This window comes from Rhinatrema bivittatum, chromosome 9 (genome assembly GCF_901001135.1).
Source record: "Rhinatrema bivittatum chromosome 9, aRhiBiv1.1, whole genome shotgun sequence".
Lineage (NCBI taxonomy): Eukaryota > Metazoa > Chordata > Amphibia > Gymnophiona > Rhinatrematidae > Rhinatrema > Rhinatrema bivittatum.
Window position 1 is genome coordinate 212179970 of NC_042623.1, and position 27124 is coordinate 212207093.

Here is a 27124-nt window from a genome sequence, read left to right on the forward strand (position 1 = left end):
TGGATTTAAACTGGTTAAACAATAGGAAACAAAAGTTCAGTTTTTCTTGGTTGAAAGAGGTAAACAGTGGAGTTCCTCTGATCTGTACTGAGACTGCTACTTTTTAATATATTTGGGAGATGAACAGATTTGCATGACAGTTATTCAGAGTTGCTAAATAACAAGCGGATTGTGATAGATTGTAGGAAAACCTTGTGAGACTTGGAGACTGGGCATACAAATGACAGCTGAAATTTTATGTGGACAAGTGCAAAGGGATGCAGATAGGGAATAGTAATCAAGCTGTAGTTATATGATGTTGGGTTCCATATTAGGAGCCCCCCAGGAAAAACATCTAGGTGTTATAGAGGGCAATACATTGAAATCCTCAGCTCAGTGTGCTGTGGTGATCAAAAAATCAAACAATGTTAGGAATTATTAGAAAAGGAATTGTGAATGAAACTGAGACTTGTCATAATCCTCTGTATAGCTCCAAGGTGAGACTGCGCAGTTTCGTTTGCTGCATCTCAATTAAAGATAGTTGCATTGGAAAAGGTACGGAGGAAGACCAAAATAATAAAGGGAATGGAATGGCTCCCCTATTAGGGAAAGCTAAAGAGGTTAGGGCTGTTCAATCTCGGGAGAGGGGGGGGGGGGGGGGGATATGATAGGATCTATAAAATCGAGAGGACTAGAACAAGTAAATGTGAATTGGTTATTTACACTTTCAAATAATGAAAGGACTAGGGGGCACTCCAAGAAGTTAAACCTAAATAGCAGATTTAAAACATCTGAATTCTTTTTCACTCAATGCTCAGTTAAGCTCCAGAACTCATTGCAGCGGATGTGGTTAAGGCAGTTTAGATTAGCTGGGTTTAAAAAGGTTTGGGGAATAGCAATTACTTATTACCGCCATTAGTAGTATGGCATTTATTTACTGTCTGGGTGCTTGCCAAGTACTTGTGACCTGGATTGGCCACTGTTGGAAACAAGATGTTGAGTTTGGACTGTCTGACTCAGCATGGCAGTTTATGTTCTAATTCCTCTCCTTACTACCATGTAATGAACATAACTCCACTAGTAGACATGCTTTCTTGCTAGTGTTTTGTTACCTTGAATACTTCTATCACTCTTCTAGTTTGCCCACTTCAGCTCCACTGTAATTCACAAGTAAGATTTGCTCAGTTCATGAAGCTACTTTGCAGTATTTGTCAATGCATCACATTGGTGTCTGTTTTGTTTTTGTTCACTTGATTTTAATAATCCCTATAACAAACATTCTAGAAACAGGTTAAAAACAAGTCTAGTATTATGCAACAGCAGCTAGATTAGGTTTCCCTTCTTACCAACTCAGGTACTTGAATATTCTCCATTCTTTTGAATTCAGCAAACTTCAATACAACTTATTTTGTTAGTATGATTATGAAATAAAACTGCAATTAAATATTGCATTTGCCTGTGCCGAGAAATCTCCAGTAGTAGGTATTGCTGAAGGTTACATCATGTTATCCCCTGTGTACTATATGTGCTTCTAAAGCAGCTGCACATCAGAATAGTGCATTTTATTAGGAACTATGTAAGGATTAGAAGACACATATTTCATGGCCAGAGCTTTCAGCCTGTCCACAGCTGGTGATAGTGTGGGCAGAAGGAAGATCTCTCTCTCACAGTGGAGAACTGTGCTGGGATTGGGTGTAAAAAAAAACATATCCTTGATCATTATTGCTAATTAATGTCTGTGTAGAGGAGGTGCTTTCTGTTTGGCTACTTTAAAGGCAACTTGCATATGATGCTCTATTCATGTCCTGAATGTGTTTATCTCTCTCAAATACTTAAAATTGTCTCCTATTTTGTTGTAGGTCTATGCTTGCATGATGGTTTTCTTCCTAAGCAACATGATTGAAAACCAGTGTATGTCTACGGGAGCATTTGAAATCACTTTAAATGGTGAGCTCTCAGCAATACCATCTTATAAAAACAGTTCAGCTATTTTTTTTTTTTAATTTTAAAATGACATTGTTGCACACTCTTGCAAAATTATTATTCTTTCCATGAGTTTTGCTGTGGTTTTCTCCCTTCTGTGATGGCTTTCAGACCCATGCTTGGAGTTGGCACTCTGAGCAGCTAATAGCTGTAACAGAGAAAATGGCAGTTCTGAGAAGTGGCCTTGATAGTCTCCATACCCTTGTACATTTTGCACATTCCTCTGCCTAAATAAAAATGAATTAAAATAAGGTTTGTTTTTTTGTTTTGTGTCGTCCCCCCCCCCCCCACTAATCATCCAATACTTTTTGTGAAAGCAATTATTAAAATATTCTAAAGTTAAGAAAATAAGTCTGGCTAAATCTTCACACCCTATGTCATAGCAAACCCAAATTAGCTCCAGTTAAAAAAAAAAAAAAAAAAAAAAAAATTGCCTTAAGGCCCATAATAAGTTAGAGCCCACCTGTGTCCATTTAAGTAGTTGAGCTGATTTGAATATTCCTAGGTGAAGAATCAAGCTGTTTCTGCTGTATGAAATTAATTTGAAGCAGAGGTTAAAACATGCTAAAAAGGGAGCTGCTAAAATAATTCCGGGATGACATTATTCAAAAGTTCAGATTGGGAAGGGATATAAGAATTTCAATATGTTTAAATATCCCTTGGGGCACTGTTGGAATCACTGTAAAGTGGAAATAGTTTGGCATCAAGAGACTATTGCATTTGGGCCATCCCTCTAAACTCAGTAGCTATTGGTTAAGGAAACTCCTGAGGGAAGGGTACACGGATACCTAAGATTTTAGAAGAACTAGAGAGATCTCTGGCTGGGACTTGAAAAAATGTTAGCATTTCAAAAATTTCAAGATTATTCCACAAACATAGCTTGTATGGCAGGGTGGCAATAAGGAATCTGTTGTGGAAGAATAACCATATGATGTGCCTCATGCATGCACGGAAACACTTTGAGGACACTGCACTTATGTGGGAGAAGGTTTTATGGTGTGAGACCAAAGTCGAACTCTTTGATCTCAATGCTAAATGATGCGTGTGGCATAAAACAAACACAGCATAATCACGTTGCTAACACCATTCCTACAGCTAAGCATAGTGATGGCAGCATTATGTTGTGGGGATGCCTTGCAGCAGTGGGGACAGGAAGGCGTATGAAGATCAAGGGAAAGATGGATGGTCCTACGTATAGGCAATGAATGTCTTTGAGTGGCCCAGTCCGAGCCCAGACCTGAATCCAATAGAAAATCTGACGTTTTGGAGTACGTGGATTCCCAGACAACTTGAAAGAGCTTTAAATTCTTCTTCCAAGAAGAATGGACAAAAACTGCACATCTCACTGTGCAATGATGGTAGACACTTATCCTAAATGACTCTTGGGTGCTGTTACAGCAAAATGGGCTTCTCCTAGGACAATCAGGATGATAGTCCTCACACATGGGGTAACATCAGATGGAGCCCGGCATGGAAAACTTTTCAGTTTCTAGAACTTTGACTGGCATACTGAACATGCCGCTATCCTGCAGGGTCCCCCCTTCAGTTTGTTTTGTTTGTTTTTTTTCCCCCTGCAAAGTGTTTGCCTAGTGGTTTTGGAGCTCTGCTCTCTTGAGAGGTTTTTCTCGGTACTTTTCTGTGCTGGGTCCTTCTTCTCCCCAACAGCGTTTTGATAGGGCAGCATGGTAACTTTTTTTTTTTCTTTTTTTCCTTTTTTGAGGTCAATTCCTGACGGTGTCGTTCCTCTGTGACCGCTGGTCATCGGTTTTTCGGCTCTCTTTTTTTTTTTTTTTTTCCCTTGGCATCTGGTTTCGCCAATGTCCCCAGTGCCCATGAACCATGTCCATTATGGATCCACATGAGGTCTGTGTCATCTGTGTGATCAAATGATCCCCAAGAGTTGTGTTAGATTAGACAGAATGGAGAAGTTCTTCAGATCCAGAAAATCTGATCCTTCTAGTCTGGTGTCAGTCATCTCAACTCCCTGGGGCCGTAGAGAACCGATAGATGTTGGTCCATTGGTGTCTACTTCACCTCCAGGGCCCTCACAGGAATGATGGGCTCTCTTCGGCGGCATTGTGCTCTAGGACCTCAGGTTCATCTCCATCCTTAATGCCGCGGAATGTCCGGGCCGAGCACCGTGGGAAGCCTTGGAAGTATCGACACAGGTCACTGTCGTCATGTGGCACTAATGTCCACAGTGATGACCCCGTGGAGAGGAGGCATTGACCTCCATCGTACCCAGGAGTCCTAGGCATTCCCCACAGATATTGGTGCCAGGCTCTGATGCCTCTTCCCCTTCCTCCTTCAGTCCTTGCTTTTGGTGGACTTCCAGGAGGAACTGGACTGCAGGGTGCAACAGGAGGTTCTCCGAGACCTTCAGGGTATTGGACCACAGGCTCCACCGGTGCTTCCCTCTGTCTGAGCCTGCCCCTGTGATGCTACCGCTTCTGCTGGAGCGCCTTGATGTCCTCTTGGGCGTCCTGCTCTTACAGCTGCTTCTGGAGCCTGGGAGTCCTTCTATGCCCCAATGGCCGCAGAGTCCGCCTCCCTCCGGAGTCATCCCCATTGTGGGTTCCTCAGGACGATGTTTTCCGACCAAGAGCGCCATTGGTGGCTCTGTTACCGTGCCCAGTTTTGCCCAGGATGACACCCAGTCCTTTGGGGATCTTGGTGCCTTTGGCACCGGGGCTGAGGGGCTTGGACAGGGGACTTCAGCAAGGAGGGCGCCCCCCAGGACTCCAGAGACCTTCCCTCGGCTCAGTCTCCTCCGGACAAAAGGCACTGGTCCCTGCTGGGAGGATCTGACCTTTGCGGCTTTTGTGCAGTGATGGCTGAGTCCATCCCTTCCAGCTCCTTACGGAGAAGGATGCCTGCCATAAGATGCTGGAGGTTCTCCAGTTCATTGATGCCCCAAAGGAGGTCTTGGCTATCCCCATCTGACACATTTAAAGAATTACTCCTCAGGATGTAGGAGCATACCCCATCTCTTTTTGGTTCAGCCGGCCTTGGGATTTGAGAAGCGTAAGCTCCCACACCAATCTGGTGGCGGTCTGCCCTCAAGAAGTCCAAGCATTCCCATACACATACTTCTGCACCTCCGGGACAGGAGCCCTGGGCATCAGGTGTACCAGAGCACGATCTTGATCGCCTAGATGGCTGCCTATCACTTGTACATGACCCAGTAACTTGTAACCTCTGGAAGCAGTTCAGGAGTTGGCCAAATACCTCCCCAGCAGCAGCAGGGAAGCCTTCCTGGTAGTTGTCCAGCAAGGCTTGGAGTGTGGCGTTTTCACCTATGATGTGTTTGAGATGGCAGCTAGTGTGGCAGTGGGCATTGGGGGCCCATAGAATGGCATGGTGCCGGAAGTTCAGGATAAGCTTGCAGACCTGCCCTGTACTGGAGAGAACCTGTTTGGAGACAAGGTGCAAAATGCTGTAGCTCAATTGAAAGATCATCATGAGACCCTCCAGCATCTCTGCCAGTACTTTGAACCCTCCATCAGGAAGTCCTCATGTCAAAGTGGCAGGAGGTCCTTTTATCACCAGAGGAAATATTATCCTCCAGCCTCGCGTGCTTGGATGCCACAGAGGGTTCTAGGGTTCGCTCTAGACAGCAGTGGACCCCCTCAGGATTCGGCCAGCTTCCCAGCAAAGCCCCGCTACAGGGTTTTTGACTTTCCCTGAGGGAGCATAAGCCTGTGACTGTTCCCTCGACATTAGGGCCCCCGGGTTGTGAGTCAGTTACAGTCCTTTCAGGACTAATGGCCACAGATCACCTCCGACCAGTGGGTTCTATCCATCATCTGTCAAGGGTATCTGTTAAACTTTCAGTATGTCCTCACGGACTCCCCTCCCCCCACCTCCTGCTCATCATTGGGGTCAGACCTGCATCAGGAAGTCCTTTGGACTGAACTCTCTGCCTTTGTAATGATGGGCTACACCCCATCTTAGATCTGAGGGCCTTGAGCAAATATCTGCGAAGAGAAAAGTTCAAGATGGTCTCGCTGAGCACCCTGATTCCCCTCCTGCAAAGACGAGACTGGCATTGCTCCCTCAACCTAAAAGACACGTACGCCTACATAGGAATTTTTCCTGGCCATAGGAAGTGCCTATAGTTCCTTGTGGGCGACAGTCACTTCCAATATAAGGTGTTGCCATTCGGCCTCACTTCAGCCCCACGGAACTTCAAGTGCCTGGCAGTAGTGGGTGTACACCTCTGCTGCCTGAGAGTGCATGTCTTCCCCCTACTTAGACGACTGGTTGATCAAGAGCGCCACGCACGAAGGGGCACTTCGTTCCCTATGCCTAACCATTCAGGTGCTAGAATCCCTTGGGCTTATCAACTACCCAAAATCCTATCTTACCCCGGTCGAGTCCGTTGGACTTCCCAGGAGCCTGTCTGAATATGACCCAGGCTCGGACCTTTATTCCTTGCTACTGAGCAGTTGCTCTAGTGTCTCTGGCGAGTGTTGTCTGTCGCAAACCGAAGGGTTTCGGCCCAACTGCTGCTTCATTACTGGGCCACATTGCTGCACTGGTCCATGTTACCCCCTTCACCCGCTTATACATGCGGAGCGCTCAGTGGACCCTGCGGTCACAGTGGCACAAGCCTCCCAGTACCTTGGCATGTGGGTAAGAGTCTCGTCATGGGAAAGTCTGCCCAACCTGAAGCAAGGGGTTCCCTTGCAGGACCCCCCCCTGTACCAGATTGTGCTCACTACGGATGCTTCTACTGTGGGCTGGGGGGTGCATGTGGATGGCCTCTGCACTCGGGGTTGCTGGTCTGCTCGGGAGGCTCCATACCAGATCAGCTTTCTGGAGCTTGACCTATCAGGTATGCGCTCTGGGCATTTCAGGATCGCCTATCCAATCAAGTGGTCCTGATCCAGACTGAAAATCAGATTGTAATGTGGTACATCAACAAACGGAGGAGCGATCTGGTACCTACCTGTCAGGAGGCTGCGCAGGTTTGGGCCTGGTCTCAGACCCAGGGAATCCTGCTGCGGGCCATATACCTGGCTGGATCGGCTGAGTCGAGCGCTTCACCCCCACGTGTGGTCCCTGGATCAGATGTGGCGGATCGCATTTTCCACCTATGGGTATTCCAGAGGTGGACCTTTTCGCCTCCCCTGGCAACAAGGTGAGCACCTTCTTGTTCCCTGTACAGGGAGTCCAGAAGGCCAACTTCAGACACCTTTGCCTGCCATGGGGCTGGGGCCTTCTGTATGCGTATCTTCCGCTGGTGTTGAAGACTCCCTGAAGTTCTGCCAGGACAGGGGAACCATGATTCTCATCACCGTCCGCTGGCAGAGATAGATTTGGTGCCTAATTCTTCAGGGAACTGATCAGTCTGGGGATCTTCCCTGACTTGATCACGCAGGATTGGGACAGGCTGCGTCATCCCAACCTCCAGGTGCTGTCTGACGGCCTGGATGTTGATAGGCTAGTTCTGTAGCCCTTGACCTTTCTGATGATGTCTTGGATCCTGATAGCTTCTCAAAAGTTTTCCACCAAAATGTTGAAGTGGAGGATGTTTTCTGTCTGGTGTGAGTCATAGCATGGATCTATTCTCTTGTCCCACTCCGAAAGTGCTGGACTATTTGTTATATCTTCTGACTCTGGTCTGAAGACCAACTTGGTCTGAGTCACCTCAGTGCTATTGGGGCCTACCACCACTTAGTTGATGGTTTGCCTATCTACATGCAGCCTGTGGTGAGCCGCTTCATGCAGGGTCTGCCTCAGCTGAAGCCTCCCCTGCAGCCTCCTGTTGTGTCCTGGGATCTCAATGTGGGTACTGGCTCATCTCATGTGAGATCCTTTCGAGCCACTGCAATCTGAAGTACCTGACATGGAAGGTTTCCTAGCATGTAGCTGGATGGACTCAGGACCAATGGGTATTGTGCTCTCCTGATAGCAGATGGGAGACTGAATCAGATTTCAAAGCTGATGTCACCCTACATATACCCGTGTAGTAAGCCTAGCACTTCATTATTTCTCCGTCTCCATAGCAGATGGGGACACTATCCACACGAGAATAGTGTAACATTTTACAACAAGAAAGAGAAAATTTACCTTCAAGAAGAGAGCCCCGCTTCTCTTGTGGTGAAACCTAAGGGTCCCTTCCACGGTTGAGACTTTCCTGAGGTGATTCTCGATATCCCTCGGCGGTGAGCCTTGATCCGGTTCCCAGCGTGGACTTAGCCCCTAGGGTGGCTGAAAGGCAGCGGGTGCAGATTCGAGCATGGCGGTGAAGGTATTCCACTCTCCCTCTGCAGCTGGAGACCGGCCGGCACGCGACCGTAAGCGCCGAGACCAGGTAAGGTAGAAACCTTTACTTTTCAGTCTCCGGTCTCCAAGGTCGAATAGCCGTACCGATCTTCTTGCCAACGAGGTTTAAAATCGGGTTGAGCAGCCCTCCTTGGGCTAGGCCCCGATTCAGTGTGAGGGTCCACACACGTGGAGACCCTCCGGGGGGGGGGGTTCGCAATCTTGCCAGCAGGGTCGTCGGCGCCATTTTCCCCCCTCGATTGGCAGTATGTACGGGGCAGGCCGGAGGGCCGAGGCACCTAACTTGAGCGCACCCATAAAGGCAAACACTGAGCTGCATGCACAACTGTGCGGCACGCACATCGGATTTGGATGCACAAACTCCGTAGCCAGCGCGCATAAATTCTGCACACCCGGCACGCACAACTAAGCGCATCCGTGTGCATATCTCCACGCACAGACGAGGTTTAAGCTCTACACTCGCACAAACAATGGTACCGCCATCCAAAAAGGCCAAGGGAACACCCCCTTTGCCCAGCCTGCCACTTAAGAGCCGCACAACCTGAATTGGAATGTCTCCTATGCCAGTAGTGCGAGCAGGATAGAGACAGCTGCAGTGACAGCAGCTTTGGTCAGGCTGTCCTGCGGAATCTCTTTAAGTGGAACCCCCTCCCCCCACCTAACTCTTCCTGCCTAGGGCCCATTTTTTGGGTCAGGTTGTCGCTGTTTTCCATAGCACCGCCATTTTGCTCGTTGGCCCCAGGTTTGGTGTCTGTGAACTTAATAGCATTTGGGCCTGTAGCTTGATATTCACCCATGTGTGACAGCTACCATCCTGCTTGTCCTAGGAGAAAGCAGAATTGCTTACCTGTAACAGGTGTTCTCCTAGGACAGCAGGATGTTAGTCTGAGGAAATCCGCCTGCCACCCCGTGGAGTTGGGCTTGTCCTTAGTTTTATTTTTTTCGTAATGATATTTTACGAGACTGAAGGGGGGACCCCGTGTGGATAGTGGCATGCTGAGTGTGCCAGTCAAAGTTCTAGAAACTTTGACAAACGTTTTCCGTGCCGTGCTCCATCTGATGATATCACCCCATGTGTGAGGACTAACATCCTGCTGTCCTAGAATAACACCTGTTACAGGCAAGCAACTCTGCTTTCCACAAACTATATTGAGTCAAGGGGAGTGAACTTTTTTTTTTTAATCTAGGCTTTTTTTTTTTTTCAATTTAATCTTTATTGGTTTTTACAACTTACAAAGCATATACTTGTTAATGAAACATAGTGTATTATGACTGGATACTAACAGAAAACATATTACATCTTGTTCAAAATGTTACTACTACACATTATAAAATTCCCAGACAGTTTACAACTTATTAGACCCCAAAATCGGAGGGTGGTGTAACTGCAAATTTAGGAGTTTATAAATGAAAATATATTTTTACTCAGAAATTAGGCGACCAGTTCTTACAGCATTATTCTAAGACATCACTAATTACTACCTAAAAGTAGTACTGCTCTCTTTGCTTCAACAAAGCATTTCAGCTGATCAGGATGATAAAAGATGTAACTATTGTTCTCATATTTTATTACGCATTTACACGGAAACCTTAAAATATAGGATGCTCCCAAAGCTATTACATCCGATTTCAAAGCGAGAAAATTCTTCTGTTTGGTCTGTTACTTTCGTGAGGTCAGGAAATATTCTAACCCACGACTCCATAAATATTTCGTTAATCTTCTTAAAATATGCTCTCATAATTATTCCCTGGTCACTCTCATTAAAGAAAGATATTAACAGTATTGTTCTCTCTGCTATTTCATAATCAGAGGACTCAAGGAAATTTAAGTTTTCTATTACATTCTGTGGCATTTGTTGTTTTAACTGTACTTTCCGAACTGGCAGAAAATAAACTTTTTTTTTAGGGGTGGAGTCTTCTCCGGACTAATTTCTAATACTTCGTGGAACTATCGAATCAAGGTAACTTTAGGAATTTCTCCCATCACCCTAGGAAAGTTTATTAACCTTAAGTTTAAATGCCTCAGTGAATTTTCTATATTCTCGATTCTTCTATTAGCAGCTCCACAGTCCTGAATTATATTTACTTGGACTTCCTTGATCTTTTTCACTTCATTTTCCAAACTTAGAAATTTTCCTGTTGTCTCCGTTTTATTGCCTCTCAAAGTTCTTATTTAGCATTTCAAGTTAATGAGAAACAGAATTAATCTTTACTGAGCATTCTGAAACCATCTTTGCTAGAGCAGAGGTTAGATTCCACAATGATTCTAAAGTTACTACCTCAGGTTTAGGAGTGGTTTCACTTACAATAAGTGACTGTCCTGGGCTTACCCCTTCCTTCTCTCCCTGGCTCAGTCCACTTCCAGATGTCATCTCTCTGATGTTTATTGGAGGTACGGGAATCCCCCATCGTAGTGACTCCCCCCCCCCCCCCCCCCCCCCCCTCATGTTGGATGTCCCGAAGCTCCCCGCAGGGGCCCGCATCCAAATGCAGCATCTGTTACCCGTTCTGCCGGAGGTAGTCTGATGTCAGGCGGGCTGAGGGATAGTTTCTTCCGAGGTCGGGTCACATTCTCCTCCCTGTGACCAGACTGCTGGACCTCCCAGCTCCTTTCTAGCTGCATACTCGATACACTGCGTGATGGTCTTCTGCCCCGCAGGCTGCGAAGGAGTAGAGGGGTAAATCCTAAGCTTTCCTCTGCGTTTCGGAGGCATTATTTTACCGGTAGAAAAAGTTAAATCGTTCAGAATTCCGGAGCAGCTTCACAGCATTACCGCTCTGGGTGCCATCTTGACTCCACCCCCCGCAATCAAGGCTTTTTCCTTATCTTCCTTCTAGACCAGTCATTACACTTGGTTTCCCTGGAGACAGAGGGGGACACCTTTCTTTTTTTTTCCCTCCCTCTCTCCCTTGTGATGTCAGGTCCATGTATAAGGGAGGCGTGGTCGTAGGCAGTTGTCTGTAGTCTCTTGTCTTCAGCAGTTGAAGGTTAGTGAGGACAGGTCTCTAATCAGCTCCCAGAGTCTTGGTGTGGCCTCAGCCTGATTGAGTCTATTGGCACCTGGGGCAGTAGTCCCTAGGAACTGATTTCCCCCCCCTCCCCCATGGGAGCCCATTCCCAGAATAAAGTTTTTTTTTTGTCTGCAGTCTCCCAGTACCCCTAGATATTTGGTTGAATGGCTCTGGTATGGTGGGAGTACCCTCTCTCTCTCCTCTGTCCTTCTATAACCTCAAGTAGAGGGAAGTCTCAGGATCTTGTTTCCTCCTTTCAAATGGGAAAGGAGTAGGTGAAGTTTGGAGTGGTGTTAGATATGTTATTGGTGGAACGTGGTAATGTCTGAAGAGCCAATCTGGTGATCCTGCTTTTCGGGGCATCTTTGATTTTTAACTTTTCACCTCACATTGAGGCAGTGTAGTTGTTCCTTTCTTGCTTGGACAAGATTACTGACACCTGTCTTAAAACCACGTCACAAGGGAGAAAAAAAGGTATGTTTCTCTGTCTCCAGCAGCTGCGAAGGGGGAAATCCCAAGAGTAATGACTGGTCTAACAGGACTAAAGAGAGGAATTAGCAGGTCAGATTTCACCTTTTTTTAGTTTTAAAATTACTTTTGGAATATTTCTGTAACTGCAATCACTGATCTACACAACATACTTCCGCACTTTCATCGTGAATGCACAAACTTCTACCCTGATACATTTTCTATTTTTTGGACAGTAAGAATGTGGAAAGTGTAGAAGGATTTAAGACTTTTACAAAACTAACTTATTGAAGTTGAGACCTTTTTGTAGTTCTGCAGTCTCATGATTATGGATGTTGGGGTAGAACATACTGTGTAATCCAGGTTTTCTTTAAAAGATCTCTTTTTCATCAAGGTGTGCAGTGTTGATGCTAGATTACCAAAAAGTGAATGGATGGCATTGCAGTGCCCTTAAATGCATCTTACTACTGTTGTGACTCTTAAGTGCTCTTTACCCCAGCACTTTAAAACACTGGAGAAGTCTTCCAGTAGCTCAGAATGGAAGTTAATCCTTAAAGAATAATGCTTATAACATCTGTGGTGGTACACTTTAATCTCTTCCCCACACCAACTCTCTGCCTTAAGTAGTGCCCTGAGTATGGAAGTTGTACAGTACTCATTTTACTGATTTAAGAATGGCATTGACTGAGCCTCATAAGAGGTCTCTAGTCCTAGCAGTACCCTCTTACTTACTGTGGACATTCCTTGCAGTGGCATAAAAATAGTCATCAGAAGGCTTTCCACTACGATGGAGGAGAGAGAGGACTAGGTAGGGAGTGGTGAGAGGGCATATGGCAGGGAGGAGGAGGAGTAATGAGGTGTTCCCTGTACGTACCAGGATCAGTCCAGACGGTGGGTTATGTCCCCCGTCCAGCAGATGGAGTCAGAACAAAACTCGAGAGGAGGTCCTATATAACCTCACCTCCCTTCCCTCAATCTTCAGTATCTTCTGACTCCAGCAGATGTGAGCAGGGGACTGGCAGTCCCCAGCACAGGGGCTTAGGCTTCTAGGTCTCTGTTTCTAGTTGTGAGGGATCAAGTAAAAAAAAATAAAAAAAAGAAAGTAATAGAATAAATCCTAATAAAGGAGAGAGTTGGAGGACAGGTAGGGGCGGCAGAGCTTCTGCTGCTGGGGGAGCAGGGGGAACTTGGTGACAGGTCTGCGCCTTGTCTTTCTTTCCTGTGTTCCTTCTCCTTCTGTCCTTTCGGAGGCCGGTCAGGGTAAGTGTTTAGTTTTGGTCTGTTCAGTTTCTTTTTAGCAATGTTCGCCGGTCCCTCGGATTTGCGCCGGATCCCGGGGGGGGGGGGGGCGCATATCAGTGGTGCTGACTCCCCCCCCCCCCCCCCCACTCTGTTCTCGCGGCCCCGCGACACGCCATTCCCCGGGGCCGCTAGCCGCTGGGAGTGTCAATTTCCTCAGCGGGCTCCTTCGGGTCAGTTGGGGGGGGGGGGCGATTCGCGCGCTCTGTCCGGATGCAGGATTTCCCGCTGAGATTCTTGCTCCTGCCTCTCCCAGGGCCTGGTGATGCCGCGCACGGTGGCTTGTTCGGGCTGTGGCCGACAGGAGAGCCAGCTGTTGCGCGCGGGGAATTTGCACGTGCTGTCTTCCCGCCGGGGAAGACAGCGCTAGGGCCGGGAGACGGCACAGGAGCCCGCGGGGATGACCACGCGGCTTGCAAGCGGCAGGCCCCGTTCCCGCTGAGTGCGGGAACGGTGGCCATTTTGTTTTCAGATGACGATGCCTGCTTGTCAGATCAGGACGCAGAGGGCCCGACCTGCAGCAGCGCCGCCGGTCCTAGCGCCTTTTGGGCTACAGGGGCAGAGCCATTCAGAAGGGGGGACACCGGTGGGCCCTTCCCCGGGGGGTGCCCGCTTTTTCCCCGGAATTCGTGGTGCTTATGCATAGGGCTTTCCTCCAGAGCAGCAGTCTGCCCCTGGGATTTTCCATGGGGCCTCCCCCTTCCAAATTCTCCCGCGCTCCGGCCTGCCCGCTGCGGGGTTCTCCCCATGGGATAGTGGACAGCCATTGGGGGAGCAGCCGGGGCTGCGAGTGGTTCGCACGCGGCGCCGGAGAAGGACCCACTCCCGGACCCAGCCGGGGATGACCCCACCTTGGCGTCCCAGGTGGAGGGTGACGATCCGAGGGTCCTTCGGATTTTCCAGTCGGATGAACTGGATGACCTGATCCCTCACATCCTGCGGGAGATGGACATCGATGCTCCTCCGGACCCGAGCCCACCGGAGACCAAGGTAAGAAAGGGGGATCCCCTTCTGGCAGGCCTGCGCCCATGGCTAAGGCCTTCCCTACGCATCCTAGCTTTTTGCAATTGATCTCCAGGGAGTGGGACACCCCGGAGGCCACGCTCGGGGTCAGTAGAGCTCTATCCACTCCCGGAGGAGTTTCCTGGAGCTGTTAAGGGTCCCGGCAGTGGATTCAGCGGTCTCGGCGGTCACAAAGCATACGACTATTCCGGTGACCGGGGGCACGGCGCTGAAAGACCTGCAGGACAGGAAGTTGGAGGTCTACCTTAAGAGGATCTTCGAGGGTCGCGGGCGCTCGGGATGAGGGCGGCCATCTGTAGTTCCTTCGCACAACGCACAGGGCTACGCTGGGTGCAACAACTTCTCACTTCCCAGGATTACCAGCGGCCCGAGGCGCAACAGGCGGACAGGTTGGAGGCCGTGGTGGCCTACGGTGCGGACGCGCTATAATGATCTTCTCCCGGGTCCTGGCTCGGACAATGGTGGCAGCGGTCTCGGCACGTCGCCTTCTATGGCTCCGCACCTGGTCGGCCGATGCCATCGTCTAAGACTCACCTAGGGTCGCTTCCGTTCAAGGACAAGTTCCTCTTCGGAAAGGACCTGGATCAAATCATCAAGTCCCTCAACGAGAATGCAGTGCATAAGCTCCAGGAGGATAGGTCTCGCTCCACAAGGTCGTTCAGTTTCTCTAGAAACCGGAGCCGGAACCACAGCGTCTGTTCCGGCCTGCAAGACAGCAGCAGTCTCCTCGGGCCACCTCGTCTTGCTCTCGTACCTGGAACCGGTCCTTTCGAGGGCGGCAGGCCCGGTAAAGGAGGGCCAAGGGGCGAGCACCCCCTCTAAATCGGCACAATGATGCCAGGCCGACCCATGAGCCGTCCCCTCAGGTAGGGGGCCGGCATGCTCTCTTCTACGAAGAGTGGGTCCAGATTACATCGGATCAGTGGGTCCTGGATATCCTAAAACACGGCTACGTATTGGATTTTGTCCGTGCGCCCAGGGACAGGTTTCTCTTCTCACCGTGCGGGTCCCTACTCAAGCGAAGGGCGGTGCGGCAGACCCTCGACCGCCTCCTCTCTCTGGGGGCGATAGTGCCGGTATCCGCCTCCGAATTGGGTCGGGGACATTACTCCATCTATTTCGTGGTGCCCAAGAAGGGGGGTACTTTCCGTCCCATCCTGGACCTCAAGACCGTCAACCGGGCTCTCTGAGTGCCCCGCTTTCGCATGGAAACTCTACGCTCGGTATTGGCGGCGGTTCATCAAGGAGAGTTCCTCGCTTCATTGGATCTCACGGAGGCCTACCTCCACATCCCGATCCACCGGGATTATCAGCGTTTCCTACACTTCAAGGTCCTGGGGCAGCATTTTCAGTTTCGAGCCTTGCCCTTCGGGTTGGCAATGGCACCGCGTTTCTTTACGAAGATAATGGTGGTAGTGGCGGCACTGCGTCGGGAAGGGATTCTGGTACACCCTTACCTGGACGATTGGCTCATTTGCGCAAAGTCGTGGAACGAGGCCTTACAAGCGGTGGACCGGGTGGTACAGCTGCTTCACTTTCTGGGATGGATAATCAACTAGGGCAAGAGCAACCTGACACCATCTCAGTCGTTGAATTTTCTGGGCGCACGCTTCGACACGAGGGAGGGCAAGGTGTTCTTGAGGCAGGAGAGGGCGCTAGCTCTCAGGGAGCAGATCCTTCGCTTCATGACGCTCACGACAACTACGGTGTGGGATTACCTGCAGGTCCTGGGGCCCATGGCTTCCACGATCGACCTGGTTCCATGGGCCTTTGCGCGCATCTGCGTCCTCTTCAGAAGGCATTGCTATCCCGGTGGAAGCCGGCATCGCGGGACTTCTCTGCGGTCCTGCCGTTACCGGCATCCGCTCGTCACAGTCTCCGCTGGTGGCTGGATCCTCGACACTTAGCCAGGGGCGTGTCACCGGAGGTCCCGGACTGGGTGGTGGTAACCACTGATGCCAGTCTCATCGGCTGGGAAACGGTCTGTCGGAAGAGTGCCATCCAGGGTCGTTGGACTCAAGAACAGGCTCAGTGGCCCATCAACCGTTTGGAGACCAGAGCGGTCCGACTGGCATTGAGGGCTTTTCTGCCACTGGTTCGACATTGGGCGGTCAGGATCCTTTCGGACAACGCGACCACGGTGGCCTACCATCAATCGCCAGGGAGGCACGAGGAGTCAACAGGTCTCGTGGGAGGCGGACAGGTTGATGCAGTGGGCGGAAATCCATTTGACCCGCCTGGCGGCCTCCCACATTGCAGGCGTGGACAATGTACAGGCGGACTTCTTCAGCCGGCAGCGCTTGGATCCCGGGGAGTGGGAACTTTCCGGGGAGGCTATGAGTTTGATCGTCTGTCGGTGGGGCGTTCCTCACATGGATCTCATGGCCACGGCAGCCAATGCAAAGGCCCCGCGGTTCTTCAGTCGAAGACTAGAACACTGCGCGGAAGGGGTCGATGCCCTGGTTCTCCCGTGGCCCCAACACATACTATTGTATGTTTTTCCTCCGTGGCCCCTGGTGGGGAAGGTGATTCGTCGCATAGAGCGCCATCAAGGTCCGGTGATCCTGGTAGCCCCGGAGTGGGCGCGACGACCATGGTTCACGGACCTCCTCAACCTGACGGAGGAGGGGCCGGTACGCCTCGGTCACATCCCGCGTCTTCTGCGGCAGGGTCCTATATTTTTCGAGGAGGCAGATCGCTTCTGTCTTGCGGCTTGGCTTTTGAGAGGCGTAAGTTGAGGCGTCGTGGATATCCGGAGCCGGTGATTTCGACCTCTTGCAGGCTCGCAAGACGTCCACTTCCGTCACGTATGTGCGGGTCTGGAAGGTTTTTGAGACTTGGTGCGCGTCACGTGACATTCCGCCAGCTCACGCCTCTGTGCCTCAGATTCTGTCCTTCCTGCAGGACGGGCTGGACTTGGGTCTCACGTTTAACTCCATCTGGGCACAGGTGGCGGCTTTGGGGGCCTTTCTCCATGATGGACAGGAATCGTTACTCTTCCCACCCGGACATACTGCGTTTCCTCAGGGGGGTGCGGCATCTGAGGCCTCCTTCTAGACCACCTTGTCCTTCTTGGAGTCTTAACTTGGTCCTCCGGGTTCTCAGCGGCTCACCGTTCGAGCCCCTCCGAGGGGCCACCCTCAAGGATCTTACCTTTAAGACCCTCTTTCTTGTAGTGATCAATTCGGTGTGTCGCATTTCCGAATTGCAAGCGTTGTCCTGTCGAGAGCCATACCTCCGTTTCACTGAGGTGGGGGTCTCCTTGCGCACGGTACCTTCGTTTCTACCTAAGGTAGTTTCCGCCTTTCATCTCAATCCGCCTTTCATCTCAATCCGCAGAGGAAAAGGAAGGCAATTCCTTTTCCTCTGCGGATTCCAGAGAGCTGTGTAGTTTGGATGTCAAACGATGCTTGATGCGCTATTTGGAGGCCACTAATGATTTCCGTCTTTCGGATCATCTGTTTGTTCTATGGTCAGGACCTAGGAAGGGCCATATGGCATCCTAAGCCACTATCGCCAGATGGCTGAGGGGAGCGATTTCTTCCGCCTATCTAGGGGCTGGCCGGACTCCGCCGCTTGGGGTCAAGGCACACTCCCTTTGATCCCAGGCCACGTCTTGGACGGAGAGCTCTGCCGTGTCCACGCAGGAGATTTGCAGGGCGGCCACCTGGAAGTCGCTCCATACTTTCTCGAGGCACTATTGTCGGGACGTGAGGGCTCCAGTCTTTGGGTCCTTCGGCAATAGGGTCATTCGAGCAGGGCTGTCTTCGGCCCACCCTGAGTAGGGAAGCTTTGGTACATCCCACCGTCTGGACTGATCCTGGTACGTACAGGGAAAAGAAAATTATTCCTTACTTGCTAATTTTCGTTCCTGTAGTACCAAGGATCAGTCCAGACACCCTCCCTGGTTTGTTGGCTGGGGGTAGTTGGGGTTTTGCCTCTGCTCAACTGTGTTTTTTTTTCCGATGCTCCTTTGAGCTCCCTGGGCTTCCAGGGTCTATCACTTGTTTTCACAGTTCTGTTTGGACGAGTTCCCTCGGGGGTTGTTTCAGTGTTAGCTATGAATTTTGTTGATTTTTACCTAGAGGGCGTTTGTTTACTTGATCCCTCCGTCTCTTTCTTCTTGGCTTTGCTAGTCTAGTTACTGAAGATTGAGGGAAGGGAGGTGAGGTTATATAGGACCTCCTCTCGAGTTTTGGTTCTGACTCCATCTGCTTGACGGAGGACATAACCCACCATCTGGACTGATCCTTGGTACTACAGGAACGAAAATTAGCAGGTAAGGAATAATTTTCTTATGTATGCGCCAGGGAAGAAATGCACTCACCATGTATTCCTCCCCGCACCACCACAAATGATTGAAGGAGGATGGGAAGCACTTGCATTTCTTTCACAACTTTTAAACTTTTGTTTAAAATTGCTTTCATGAGTGGATTACTGCAAATCTTCTCCGTGCATTGCATAAGATTCTCAGTAATGGTAGTCCTGACATCTCGATACTTCAGCTGTGCAGTGGTTTCTTTATATGCCGTACACATACTTTTGTAGCCTTGTTTTTATTTGCACCACTGCACTGATATGGTTGTTTGCTGCAGTATTAGTTTCTGTACCTCTTCAATTTGAGGTAGTGCTACAGAATTAGTATTACAAATCAATTTTTGTTGATTATTTTATTTCTGTATATGATGGTCTCTAAAGTATAACTTTCTTTTCTGCACTTTATTGTGCCAGATGTTCCAGTGTGGTCTAAACTACAATCCGGTCACCTTCCATCAATGCAACAACTTGTCCAAATTCTTGATAATGAAATGAAGCTGAATGTGCACATGGACTCCCTCCCCCATCATCGATCATAGCCTCATCTTTACAGCACTGAAAGCATCTTGTAAGAGCTCTTTCGTTTTCATCACAATTGGTAATGGAATTGAACAGTCAAACACATGCAGCACCTGCAGATTATGTTAAATGCAGTGTAGCAAGATCTGTCAGATTTTTAGTGCAATTCAAAAATTTGAAAGGTGATCATTTTGATGTGGGCGCCTGAAACATACTTAATTGACCCCTGGGTTTATTGGTCAGTCATTCTTCTCCCCATTTATTTTTTTTATTGCACATATTTCTGGAACTGGAACTTTGAGGTAATTTAATTGTGCAGCTTGGCACTAATTATATTCCTCTTGTTGTGGCTCATCTTTGAAATGACCTGTTTAGTGAGATCATAAATTTCGACTTTTGATGAGTAGATGAGCTTCAACATTTTCTCATAGGACAAGCAGGATGGTAGTCCTCACATATCTGTGACATCATTAGGATGGAGCCCAATCACGGAATACTTCTGTCAAAGTTTCCAGAACTTTGACTGGCCCCTACTGGGCATGCCCAGCATGGCACTAACCCTGCAGCCAGCAGGGATCCCCCTTCAGTCTTCTTTTTTTTTCCGCGCAGCAGTAGCCTCGCAGTAAAGGAACTCTGAAGAGATTCCTGACAGGAATTTTCCTCACGGAATTATTTAAAGTTAAATTGCCCCACAGGGGTCTCTCCTCTAACCTGTCTCTGTCCGCAGTACTCCGGTAAGTTTTTACCCGTTTCTGTCTATTACCGTCTAGTTTGGCCCTTGCGGCCTACCGACCGTACCGCGGCTCGATTTTTTTTTCAATGGCCATGGCGTCAGGGTTCTGTCGTGCCTGGACTGTACTTGCACCATGTCTATCACAGACCCCCATGGAGTCTGTGTAATGTGTTTAGGCCATGAGCATGATGTCCTGACTTGCACCAAATGTGCCCTCTTGACACCAAAAGGTCGCAAAGCCAGAAAGGAGAAGATGGAACTCATTTTCCCGTGCTTAAAACCCGACTCCGTCCATTGCATCGATGTAGTCTGAACCGGCACCATCGACTTCGCGCCACCGACCAGTAACCGACCTCCATCGACGTCTTCACGGCCATCGACACCCTCTACTCCCCCTCAGGATCGAGAGGATCGCAGGGAAAAACATCGCCATCGAGGGAGCGAAATCATCGACCTCGCCACCATCTGAGCTGCTGTCGAAGAAGCCCCGTCCAGGAAAGGCACCGACCATTCCTGTGACCGGGTCACGGAGGCAACCCTCACCCGATCGGGGTTTGGGAGCCGCGATTCCGCCTGTAAAGGTGGTCCCTCCAGCTATGCCTCTGCCCCTCCCTCTTCTGTTCCGGAGCCGGGGCTGCTTGCTCCAGGTCTCCGAGAAGAACTGGACCGGATGGTTCAGGAGGCCATCGACAAGGCGATGCAACGACTCCAGGTCCCTCCGGCACCGTTTGTGGAACCTGTCATCGACCCCGATTTCAGCAGTGCTGGCACCACTGCTATCCAGAATGGAAGCGCTGATGATCACCCTTCCTCCAATGGATCCCGGGTCTCCGATGCCTGTGGTACCCTCCCCAATGACAGCTTCATCGGGAGGTGAAACACCATTCCACATCCCTCCATCGGGTGTAATGCCTCAGCCATCGATGCCGATGCGTCCCTCGCCATCGATTCATCCATCGATGCAGATAACGTTCAGCACCACCTAGTCATCCATTGATGCCTTCGATGCCATCATCTGTGCCTCCGGTGATTCCTCTGATTTTTTTTCGGAGCCTAGACCAGGACCCTCAGGTATCCAACCCCTTCACTTCCTAAAGGACAGTCTGCTGATCCTTATGACACTTGGGGTGATGATACTTCAACAGACACCGATGACTTACCTTCCCCACCTTCTCCCACTGAGAGTAGAAAGCATTCTCCTCCAGAGGACCTCTCATTCATAAATTTTGTGAATGAAATGTCTGAGTTGGTTCCCTTTCAACTACAGACTGAACAGTACGATAGGCACCAGATGATGGAGTTACTCCAAATCCTGGATGCCCCCAAGGTGATCACCTCTATTCCCGTTCATCAGGTCCTTCTTGATCTCCTCAAAAAGAACTGGGAAAACCCCTGGATCAATTTCTCCAGTACATAGGAAGGCTGACACTACTTATTTGGTTCAGTCAGCCCCAGGCTTTCAAAAATCCCAGCTTGACCACCACTCAGTTGTGGTAGAGTCTGCACAAAAGAAGGCAAAAAGGTCAAAACCCCACTCGTCTACCCCACCTGCTAAGGAACAAAAATTCCTAGACAACATTGGTCGACAAGTATTCCAAGGGGCCATGCTCATCTCCTGCATTGCTGCCTATCAGCTTTATATGACCCAGTACAATAGGGTCATCTTTAAGCAGATACAGGACTTCTCAGAGTCCCTTCCACAGCAATTCCAAGACCAGCTACAAATCCTTGTAAACAAAGGATTTGAGGCAGGCAAGCATGAGATTTGAACATCTTATGACATTTTTGAAACCTCTACCAGAGTGTCTGCAGCAGCTATTTCGGCAAGACGGTGGGCCGGCTCAAGTCTTCTGACCTCTGCCCAGAAGTGCAAGACCAGTTATCCAACCTACCATGTATCAGAGATATCTGTTTGGTGAACAGATCCAATGAATGGTGGCCGAATTAAAAGACCATCATGAGACTCTCAAACAGCTCTCCTTCAATGCTTTCCGACTTCTCCTCAAGACAGCCCTTTAGGAGGACTCTAGAAGTCGTTCATACAGTCCAAGGAAGGCCTATCCACCACCAGCAAGGTCCCATACTACAAGACCTTATCAAAAGCCTCAGCCTCGCCAGGCTCGAAAACAAAAACCACAAGCAGCTCCCCAGCCAGGACCTGCTTCAGGTTTTGACTTCTGCTTGGAGAGCAGCAGCCAGATTCCTCTGCCAAGCATACCAGTGGGAGGTCGATTGTGCCACTTTCACAACATGTAGCAGTCAATCACGACAGACAAATGGGTATTGGCAATCATTGCTCAAGGGGTACCATCTGAACTTTCTCGCCCTGCCACCGGACTCCCCACCTCTACAGATGTGGGGGACATCCAAGCACTCCTTCCTTCTCCTGTCAAGAGCAATAGAACCTGTTCGCACTCACAGCAAGGCCTAGGGTTCTATTCCCGGTACTTTCTAATCCCCAAAAAATCAGGGGTGTTCGTTCAATTCTGGACCTACGTGCTCTCAACAAGTACCTCTAGCGGGAAAAGTTCAAGATGGTAACCTTGGGATCGCTTCTTACCTCTTCTGCAAAGAGGAGACTGGCTCTGCTCTCTGGACCCTCCAGGACGCATACACCCACATTGCGATAACTCCACCTCATCGCAAGTATCTGAGGTTTTTAGTAGGCCCCAAGCACTATCAATACCGAGTGCTTCCGTTCGGCCTAGCATCTGCACCACGAGTCTTTATCAAATGCCTCATAGTTGTTGCCAGCTTTCCTCAGGAAAGAAGGTGTTCACGTCTACCCCTACCTGGACGACTGGTTAATCAGGGCTCCAACCAGCAAACTCGGTCGAGTTGACTCTACACACTCTAATTTCCTTAGGATTTCTCGTCAATTACGAAAAATCCTACTTAGTCCCATCTCAAACCTTGTCGTTCATTGGGGCAGACTTGGACACCCTTGCAGGCAAAGGCATTTCTACTTCAACAAGCACTAACTCTCGTGTCTCTCGCTCACCAAATTGCAATCTCAGAATACTGCAACAGCTCTCCAATTCCTCGTCCTTCTCGGACACATGGCATCCTCAGTCCATGTCACACCAATGGCCCGCTTGGCCATGAGACTCATGCATTGGACTCTGAGGTCACAATGGATTCAGGCGGTTCAGCTTCAGTCAACCATTGTCCACCTCTCTGACTCACTCAGTCTGTCTCCTCGCCTGGTGGAAAAATCAAAACAATCTCCTCCAGGGCTTGCCCTTTCAAATGCCAGATCCTCAAGTCATTCTCACCACAGACGCTTCCAACCTTGGGTGGGGAGCCCACGTGGCCGATCTGCAGACACAAGGATCTTGGTCTCCAGAGGAAGCCAAACACCAGATAAATTTCCTGGAGCTTCGAGCAATGCGATATGCGCTTAGGGCTTTTCAGAATCACCTTTTCAATCAAGTCATCCTGATTCAGATGGACAACCAGGTGGCCATGTGGTACATCAACAAGCAGGGAGGCACAGGCTCCTTTCTTCTGTGTCAGGAAGCTGCGCAGATTTGGGCGGAAGCTCTCTCCCACTCGATGTACCTCAGGGCCACCTACTTGCTGGGAGTGGACAATGTTCTAGCAGACGAGCTGAGTCTCATCTTCCAACCGCATGAGTGGTTCTCAACCCCTCGGTAGCGAACTCCATCTTCCGACAATGGGGATATTCTCAGACAGACCTCTTTGCGTCCCTCAGAACCACAAAGTGGACAATTGCTGCTCCCTGATTCGCAGCAAACGCTCTCAGCCCAGAGATGCATTCTCCCTCTCATGGGCAACTGGTCTGCTTTACGCATTCCCTCCACTTCCTCTTCTCTCAGAGACTCTCGTGAAGCTGCATCAGGACAAGGGAACCATGATCCTGAAAGCACCTCACTGCCACGCCAATTGTGGTTCCAGTACTACAGGATCTTTCCATCCGCAGGCACATTCCCTTGGGAAAGGACCCGCTGCTGATCACTCAAAGCAACGGGAGCCTATGCCATCCCAATCTTCAGGCCTTGTCTCTGACGGCATGGATGTTGAAAGGTTGATCCTTCAACCACTTAACCTTTCAGATCCAGTTTCCCATGTCTCGATTGCTTCACGGAAGCCTTCTACGAGAGAATCTTACTCCTATAAATGGAAAAGGTTCACATCATGGTGTATTCTCAGTCCCTTGATCCCTTTTCCTGTCCAATCCCACAGTTTTTGGACTATCTCTGGCATCTGTCAGTAGGGTCTCAAGACATCGTCCATCAGAATGCATGTCAGTGCGGTAGCCGCCTTCCATAAAGGTGTCGGGGGATGTCCCCTATATCAGTGCAACCCCTTGTGACATGCTTTCTGAAGGGCTTGCTGCACATCAAGCCACCTTACATCCTCCGGCCCCTTCTTGGGACCTTAATCTGGTTCTTCGGCCGGCTCATGAAACCACCATTTGAGCCTCTTCACTCCTGTGACTTAAATATCTCACATGGAAAGTGATTTTCCTTTTGGCTCTCACTTCAGCTCGCAGGATTAGTGAGTTACAGGCCCTAGTTACCTATCCGCCTTACACTAAACTCCTGCAGGACTGGGCGGTTCTCCGCACTCACCCTAAATTTTTACCTAATGTAGTTTTGGAGTTTCACATTAATCAATCCATCATACTACCTACCTTCTTTCCCAGGCCCCATTCCAATCCAGGGGACCAGGCTCTGCATACTCTTGACTGCAAACGGGCTCTAGCTTTTTATCTAGACTGTACAGTTGCCCCACAGGACGAGCGCTCAGTTATTCGTCTCATTCCACCCAACAAATTAGGGTAACCTGTGGGTAAGCAGATTCTCTCCTCCTGGTTAGCGGACTGCATATCTTTTTGCTATCAGCAAGCAGGCATTCCTTTTCAAGACCGTGTTAAAGCACACTCTTTGAGGGCCATGGCGACTTCAGTAGCACACCTATGATCGGTGGCCGCTTTCCTGACCATCTGCAAGGCTGCCACTTGGAGTTCTCTCCACAACTTGCAGCCCACTATTCCTTGGACAAAGCCGGAAGACAAGATTCCATCTTCGGCCAGTCTGTCCTGCGTAACCTGTTTCCAACGTGACATACCAACACCCTTCCGCCTGCCCGGTGGGGTTCAGGATGCCCTCTACCAAATTCCACCCCAGTTGTTGTGCCTGTTGCACACCGTTGGGTACATTTGGTGCATGTTCGGACATCCTCAGCTCGGGTACTCACCCATATGTGAGGACTACCATCCTGCTTGTCCTGTGAGAAAGCAAATGTTGCTTACCTGTAACAGGTGTTCTCACAGGACAGCAGGATGTTAGTCCTCAAGAAACCCGCCCGCCACCCCGCGGTGTTGGGTTCGTAACGTTTGTTTTATTTTTTCGGCACTGCCTGTAGCTTTCAAATAAGACTGAAGGGGGACCCCTGCTGGCTGCAGGGTTGGTGCCATGCTGGGTATGCCCAGTAGGGGCCAGTCAAAGTTCTGGAAACTTTGACAGAAGTTTTTCTGTGATTGGGCTCCATCCTGATGATGTCACCCATATGTGAGGACTGACATCCTGCTGTCCTGTGAGAACACCTGTTACAGGTAAGCAACATTTGCTTTCTCCATATATTGTGATATTTAAGCTGCAAGGACTTTCATTATTTGATTCATGCCAGATTACCTGATCTGAAGGCAGTTAGCACTGTGGGGCAGCAGTGGATCATAGTTATGGCAGGGGTGGGAAGGGTTATATTTGGTGTCTGACCATTTTCACTGCTTCTTGTTGCCCTAGTTTCTTTGATTAGTTGATTGTCTTTAGAAGTAACATTATAATAATGTAATTCTGTCTGTGTTTTAAGACATGAAGGCATTTTCCAAAGGTCACAGCGTGGTTTGACAACCCATGAAGGCCTGCACTGAAGACAGACACTGTGGGTGCAGGCTGGATGTACTTTCTGCAGACTCGTTGTACCCTCTTGAAAACCCTCAGTCAGGACAGGCTTTCAGCGCCGAAATGACTTGGCAGTCTGCACGTTATGGAGTGCAATAATTTACTGTACAACTTCATCTTTTTAAGGAAAAAGTTATGTCAACCAGTTCAGAGTAAACTAGCAATGCAGGCATTATTCATTGTAGTTTTGTTTGATATTCATGTTTTATAATTTCAAATTCAATTGAGTTAACTAAATTTTCCTTTGAAAGGTTTGTCTACTCTGTAATTTTTATACAAAAGAGGTTTTTTTTCTTTTTTATAGTTTAAATGAAGTAATAGGAATGAATCGGGAGACCCCGCATGACTGTAAAGCTCCTGACTTTGGTCATATCCAGTTTCTCAAAACTCAGTCATGTCAATGCTGTATATTTTTTAAGAGTAATATATTAGAGACAATTGTTGAACAGTATGTTGTATACCAGATTATGAACTAAATTGTATACAGGTTAATTGCAACATTTTGTGACTGCGAATGCTAACTGACCAACTTGTAAAATCCCCTTTGCCAAGCTTGGAGTCTTACTTCAGCCAGTTTCTGTAGGATTTTTAAACTGGGCCTTTATATCTCAATATAGAAGCAAATTAAGTTAAATAAAAGATACATTTATTGTGAGAATTAAATCAGAGCTTTGTGGAATTTACTTTAACCCTCCTCCATTCTCCCTGTTCAGAATAGATTCAAGGGTATGTATGGCATACAAAAGAGTTCCTTCTGTATACTATTTTTTTTTTGGTAGCAGTGTATAACTTGGCAGCCTGGAGGTAACACTTAGTTTCTTCATTGTATTCTATCAATACAGCAATATACTCCGAGGCTAATGTTAAAACGAGCATGCATACAGCCATACATGCATATATAGGCAGTGGAGTTATGCTGAAATGGTAAATCATGCATGCACTTGCATACATATGGTTTAAAATGTCTACCACGTGTAATGTGCTGGATATCTTACAGAAACATATATCATTTTATTTATTTATTTAGGTTTTTTATATACCGGCATTCATGATACAATCACATCATGCTGATTTACAGTATAAACAGGAGTGCAAAAAACTTCTAACTGTATCTAAGGTGCGGAGAAAAGCAGTTACAAATAACAAAGGGTGATTGAACTGAGCGAGAAGAGAAATAGCAGGAAAGGATAATGTCAGTAAGATAATTACAGATTTCAACAACTAGACAATATGTCGACAATGTGACAGTATGTTGACTAAGTAAGGGGTTTATTACAATTCCTGAAACTAGTGTGATTGAGGGAAATATGTTGACAATGTGAGAGATAATTAGGGTCCGGGAATGCTTGCTTAAACAGCCCAAGTCTTAAGTCTTTTCCTGAAGGTTCGGAGGCAAGGTTCTTGTCATGACTTTGCAAATAGTCTTTATTACATAACTATGTCACCGGAATTTAATGGCACTTCCTATAGATTGAATTAATTTATACAGTTTTCAAAGATGTATATATGTGCCTCACTGTAAACCGTTGTGATGGTATACTACTTAACGACGGTATAGAAAAGATTTAAA

At 48.6% G+C, this 27124-nt stretch overlaps 1 protein-coding gene across 1 annotated transcript in view; it reads left to right on the forward strand.

Moving 5' to 3' along the window:
* SELENOT (selenoprotein T) overlaps positions 1–26217 on the forward strand; it is a 48713-nt gene extending 22496 nt beyond the window's left edge. The window contains 3 exon segments of the mRNA XM_029615635.1: positions 1839–1926; positions 18787–18940; positions 25463–26217. Coding sequence (XP_029471495.1) covers positions 1839–1926; positions 18787–18911 — 213 coding nt within the window. The 3' untranslated portion in view covers positions 18912–18940; positions 25463–26217.
* The last annotated feature ends 907 nt before the right edge of the window (positions 26218–27124 follow it).